This window comes from Melospiza georgiana, chromosome 2, assembly GCF_028018845.1.
Source record: "Melospiza georgiana isolate bMelGeo1 chromosome 2, bMelGeo1.pri, whole genome shotgun sequence".
Classification (NCBI taxonomy): Eukaryota; Metazoa; Chordata; class Aves; order Passeriformes; family Passerellidae; genus Melospiza; species Melospiza georgiana.
The window spans coordinates 120,397,462-120,403,595 of record NC_080431.1 but is presented as its reverse complement, the minus strand read 5'-3'; the positions used below and the strand labels follow the sequence as shown (position 1 = coordinate 120,403,595).

The 6,134-nt window shown below is 68.0% G+C and overlaps 1 protein-coding gene across 1 annotated transcript in view; it reads right to left on the bottom strand.

The window, feature by feature from the left end:
• Positions 1–2,963: 2,963 nt before the first annotated feature.
• Positions 2,964–6,134, bottom strand: part of RHOG (ras homolog family member G) — an 8,312-nt gene continuing 5,141 nt past the window's right edge. The window contains exon 2 of the mRNA XM_058019184.1: positions 2,964–3,609. Within this exon, the coding sequence (XP_057875167.1) occupies positions 3,005–3,580 (576 nt within the window). The 5' untranslated portion in view covers positions 3,581–3,609 and the 3' untranslated portion in view covers positions 2,964–3,004. The remainder of the gene's footprint in view (positions 3,610–6,134) is intronic.

The following is a 6,134-nucleotide window of genomic DNA, read 5'->3' as shown; positions in this document are numbered from 1 at the left end:
AGCGGCCCTGGAGCAGCCAGCAGGTCCAGACCAGCACCATGGGCAGGCTGGGGGCTGGAATGGGGTGCAGGACACGGACCCTGAGCTACGGGGCTGGGGTGTGGGATGTGGACCCTGGGTGATGGAGCTGGGGTGCAAAATGTGACCCCCTGTTCTGGGGTGCGGGGTGTGGATCCCTGGAGCTGGGGCTGAGGATGCAGATCCCTGCAGGATCTGCTGTGGATTGCTGGGGTGTGGAATGTGCATCGTGGGTGCTGGGGTGTGGGGTGTGGATTTCTGGGGTGTGGAATGTGCATCCTGGGTGCTGGGTGTGGATTGCTGGGGTGTGGGCTCTGGATCCTGCTCCTGGGGCTGTGGCTGGGCCGTGTCCCTGGGTGCCGGGTGAAGCCTGGGAAGGCTCAGCAAGGCTGGGAACTGGTCAGGAGCCGGGCTGGAGGCATGGGACTGAGCCCACCCCGCAGCTGGCGGCCCCACTGCTCCCCGCCCAGCTCCTGGGGCCGCTCACTTGGCCGCAGATCCTGCAGATCCTATGGATGCTGCGGGGCCAGGGCCTGCCCAGCCCCGGGGACAGAGCCTGGAGCCAGGAGGGCTGGGGCTGGCACTGCTGGGGCTGGCACTGCTGGGGCTGGGCAGGGGCAGGGGACCTGCCGGGGCCTTGCTTCCCCCTGTCCCGGGCCGTGGTGGGGCCCTGCCCTCGCTGCAGCCGCCCCAGGAGCAGCTGGGAGGGGAAGAGCCATGAGCTCATCCTGCTGTGCTGGGCCAGGGCAGGGCTGTGTCCTGCTCATAGCATCACAGGGTCCCCTCCTCATCCCAGCACCCACTGCTACACCAAACCCCACCAGGATGGCACCTTGCCAGCCCCACTGTGGCACCCGGACATGGCCCTGGGGATCCCCACCGTGGGAGCAGGACGTGGCCGTGGGGATTCACCACACTGGGAGCAGGACGTGGCCGTGGGGATCCACCACAGTGGGAGCAGGACACGACTGTGGGGATCCCCACTGTGGGACCTGGACATGGTTGTACAGATTCACCACAGTGGGAGCAGGACACGACTGTAAGGATCCCCCCGTGGAAGCAGGATGTGGCCATGGAAGTCCATCACAGTGGGAGCAGGACGTGGCCGTGGGGATCCACCACAGTGGGAGCAGGACATGGCTGTAGGGATCCACCACAATGGGAGCAGGACACGACTGTGGGGATCCCCCTGTGGAAGCAGGATGTGGCCATGGAAGTCCATCACAGTGGGAGCAGGATATGGCCATGGGGACCATCGCACAGCCAGACCAGGACAGGGCTGTTGGATGCCCACGGTGGGAGCAGGATTTGGTGCAGCAGGGACCCAGGAGCCCGTGGCTGTGCAGTGGCCCTGGGGCTGCGTCCCCTGGCCTGGGCTCCCAGGGTGGGCTCTGCTGGGCCCAGGAGGCTGCAGGAGGCCGGGCTGGGCCTTGGCCAGAGCCCCCAGCCCCGCTGCCCACGCCTGCCCGGCTCTGGTGCCAAGGGGAGCAGGGAACAAAGGCGGCTTGTGGCGGGCGCCGGGTCTCTGCCCTTCCTGCAGGAAGCCCCGGGGCCGGACAAGGGGCCGGGGCCGGACATGGCCGCCCGCCAGCACGTGCCGGGGGGGCGCCGAGGGGGCGGCGAGGGCGGCCGGGGATGCCTCTGCTCCCTCCTCACTGCTCCCTCGGTGCTCCCTTGCTGCTCCTTCTCTGCTCCCTCGCTGCTCCCTCGCTGCTGCCATGGCCAGCCACAGGACACAGGAACGCCACGGACACCCCTGGGCACGGGAGCACAGGGCTCTGCTGCCATGGCCAGCCACAGGACACGGGAACACCACGGACACCCCTGGGCACGGGAGCACAGGGCTCTGCTGCCATGGCCAGCCACAGGACACAGGAACACCACGGACACCCCCGGGCACGGGAGCACAGGGCTCTGCTGCCATGGCCAGCCACAGGACACGGGAACACCACGGACACCCCCGGGCACGGGAGCACAGGGCTCTGCCCCTCCAGAGGCAGTACTGGGGCTGGGGTGGCTGGGGGCTGTCCAGGGGGGGACCACACTCATGTGCCAATTCCTACAATGTGCCCATCCTCAGTGTCCTCATTCCCACACAGTTCAATGGCCCCGTGGCCACCTCCTGCACTGTCCCCATTGCTGTCCATTACAATGTCCCCAAGCCCCCGGGTGGGAGCTCAGCTGGGCACAGAGATGGTGGGGTCAGGACTGACCGTGGCAAGGACATCCCAAGCTTCCCTGGCAGTTCCCTCCAGAAGAGAGCCCTGGCAAGCACCATGAGCACCCGCGGCTTGGCCCTGGCATGGTGAAGGGTCCCAGCCCAGCTCAGGCCAGTGACAGCCTTGCAGTGTCTAGGCAGTGTCCCCACGCTCAGGAAAGGCGGGGGTGTGTGGGAGAGCACAGGACACGGGGCGCCTGGGCAGGATTTTATTTCAGGAGAAGCAGCTCTGGGGGCAGCTGGTTACAGGTGAGTCCTGCTGCCCTGTGGAGCTCCAGCACCAGCCAGGGCAGGAGCTCTCTGCTCTGGCCACGCTGGCTCTGCTCTCAGCAGGGCTGGAGGTCCCTGGTGTGGGGCTCACCCAAACACCCCCAGGGGATCCCGGGGCAGGAAGGGGCAGTGCCAGCGAGATGCTCCAGGCTGGGCGAGTGCCCGGGCTGGCACGGAGGGGCTGGGGACCCCTGTGCCCCGGCTGGTGTAGAGGGTGGGAGTGGCAGGTCGCCGTGGGGTGCTCGGGGCTGCAGCGGGGGTGCCCACCCCGGGCATCCCCTTCTCAGGAAGCGTTGCTGTGCCAGGACCGGAGAGGCGGCACCAGAGGCGGGGCGGGGAGCCCGGTGCCCCGGGGCGGGCGGCCAGTTAGTGCAAACGAGGTCTGTATTATTAAAGCTGGAGGCTGGGCTCCCACCGAGGCTGGGGAGGCACGGCGGTGGCTGGGGCAGGGGGTGTGGGGGGCACGGGGCAGGGCAGCATCGTCCCTCGGCAGCCCGGTCACAAGAGCACGCACGGCCGCTTGGGCTTGGCCGGCGCGGGGTTGAGCACGGCCCGCACGGCCTCGGTGAACACATCCTTGATGCCCTCCTGGTTGAGCGCCGAGCACTCCAGGTACTTGACGGCGCGGATCTGCTTGGAGAGGCTGATGCCCTGCTGGGTGGTGATGGGCGCCTGGTTCTGCTCCTTGAGCCGCTTCATGGTCTCGGGGTTGTTCCTCAGATCCTTCTTGGTGCCCACGAGGAGGATGGGCACGCTGGGGCAGTGGTGGCACACCTCGGGGTACCACTTGTGCTTGACGTTCTCGTAGGAGGGCGGGCTGGCGATGGAGAAGCAGATGATGAAGACGTTGGTCTGGGGGTAGGAAAGCGTCCGCAGGCGGTCGTACTCCTCCTGGCCGGCCGTGTCCCACAGGTTTAAGTTTATAGTCCTGCCGTCCACCGTGTTCTGGGCGCTGTAGTTGTCGAACACGGTGGGGATGTACTCCTTGGGGAAGGCGTTGGTGGTGTAGCAGATGAGCAGGCAGGTCTTGCCCACCGCCCCGTCACCCACCACCACGCACTTGATGCTCTGCATGCCGGTGCTCCTGGTGTCCCCTCAGCAGCCTGTGGGGAGAGAACAGGCTCAGGGAGGGGACACTCCGGGGCTGGGTCAGCGTGATCTCCCTGCTCTGACACCCCGAGGATGGGCGCTGCACAAGGATCGCATCCCCTTGGTTCACCATCCAACCCAGATGAGCGTCCCAGGCAGGCAAAACCCGTGACAGAGACCCGCAATGGGGATCTGCCCACCGTGACCCAGGGACACGTGTGTGCCACCATGGCCAGTGTGCATGGGGACCACATCGTCCCCGGGGTGCTGCATCCATGGCAGCCAGGCTATGGCAGCACCCTGTGCCATCCCATGTTGTGCCATGCTGTGCCATGCTGTGCCATGCTGTGCTGTGCCATCCCGTGCTGTGCCCCCAGCCCGGAACGGGACAGAGGGCAGCAGGGCAGGCAGCAGGGCCACACCGGGGCTGTGGCAGCCCGTGGGCTGTCGCCGTTTGTCCTGCCCACCCCAAGCAGGGCCGGCGCTGTGCTGGCGTGGCCCCGGAGCCAGCGTCCGCTTCTGCAGCTGTGTTTATCCCCAAGCCCGGCGCGCGTTTTCCTTCCTCAGGTTCCCTCTGCGATTCCCATTAAGGGCTGCATCCTGCTCCCCTTCCTGCTGCGGGCCGGCCGGAGCCCGGCGCTGCCCAGCCCTGCCCAGCCGGGGCGGGGGCGCCCCACGGTGCCCACCCTGGGCCCGCAGCCCTTTCCCGCCGGGACGCGGCCGTGGGCATGGTGCCCACCCGCGGCATGGCTGCGGGAGGATGGCAGGGAGCCCCGCTCGCGTTGCAGGGACACGGAGCGGAGCAGCCGCAGCGTCCCGGAGCCCTGGGCCGGGGTCCCGCTGCCAGAGCCCGCTGAGCCCGCAGCGCTGGGCAGGGGAAGGCCCCGAGCCCCGGCCCGGCCCTGCCCCCTCGCATGGGGAAGTCGCTCTTCCTCTTCCCGCGGGGACACGCGGCTTCCTGCGGCTGTGCCGTGACCCCCGCCCTGCCCGGCTGTGCCCGACCCCCGGCACAGGCACGGGGGTGCCACAGCAGCGCCGTGCCTCAGTTTCCCCCGGGCGGGCAGGCACCCCCGCATCCCCGCCGTGCGAGCGGGGAGCAGCGGGGCCCGCACGGGCGGCCCCCATCCCCGTCCCCGTCCCCGTCCCCATCCCCGTCCCCATCCCCGTCCCCATCCCCACCCCCGCAGGTCCCCGGGGGCCGCAGACACAGCCCCGGCCTTTGGCCCCCAGTCCGGCAGCGAACACGGCCCGGAGGTTTCCTCACGGCGCTTTGCTCAGCCCGGGGCAGGCACGGGCACTGCTGGCTGGGGGGGCACCAGGTGGGAGAGGGGACAGAGCGGTGGCAGCAGAGGGACAGGGATGGGAACGGGACAGGAATCAAAACCATGGGATCGGGATCAAGGAGACGGGACAGCGGGAGGAGGAACTGGAGCAGCTGGAGCAGGACGGTGGGGGAAGGAAGAGGATCAGAGCAATGGCAGCAGGAGCAGAGGGAGAAGGAGCAGGGCAGTGGGAGGAGGAACAGGGTCATGGGACCAGGATCAGGACTGTGGGGGACTGAGGGGCCTCCATGGCTGCACAGGGCCACCCTCGGGGACACGCACCTTCCACAGGGGCTGTAACAGCCACCCGTGTCCCTTCTGCCCCTTCTGTCCTGCAGCCACCCCATCCCTCGGCCCAGGGCTCCCAGGGCAGCCTCTGGGGTGGGACACAGCTGTCCCTGTCACCCCAAGGCCCCATTTGGTCTGTCTGACTCAGTCTGGAGCCAAAGCAGCCCTGAGCACCAGCCTGGCCCTGTGCCCATCCCACAGTGGGACGCGGCACACGCTGCTGATGCTGAGCCCAAACTGACTGTGGGCACCTCGGGATGAGCTGCACCGGGCAGGAACCATCCCCATGCCCATCCCCACCCCATCCCATCCCCATCCTCACCCCCATCCCCATCCCATGCCATCCCATTCCCATCCCAGCAGAGGAAACGCCTGTGCCCATGAAGGGCACCACCACTTCATGGGAAATGGTGAGGAGGAGGGAAAGGAGGAGGAAGAGGAGGAGAAGGAGGGGCTCAAGGCCAGGGGTCACTTCCCCATCACCCAGCACCCCGGGGGTGTGGAGCCCCAGTGTCCCCAGGTTTGTCACCAGCACACAGCAAAGGTGGGCACACACCACGGTGCCCATGGATGGACAGGCAGCACCCAAGGCCTCACACAGGAGCGTTCTGGCTCCTGCCAGCCCTGGCACTGCCAGCACCAGGTACAAGGAGCCTGTGGCACAACGAGGGGACCCGCAGGCATGGCCCGCACTCATAGGGCAAATGCCTCACTGAGGGGTGGGCTTTGTGCAGGGCAGAGCCCCCGCAGCAGCCCCAGGTCTGTCTGGGTGCCAAGGGGGGATGTGGGTGCCAGGGGGCTCCAGCTCTGTCACAGCCAGGGGGTGCCAGGGGGGCTCCAGCTCTGTCACAGCCAGGGGGTGCCAGGGGGGCTCTGGCTCTGGCACAGCCAAGGTTTGCAGCCACAGCCAGCACATCTCAGTCCCAAGC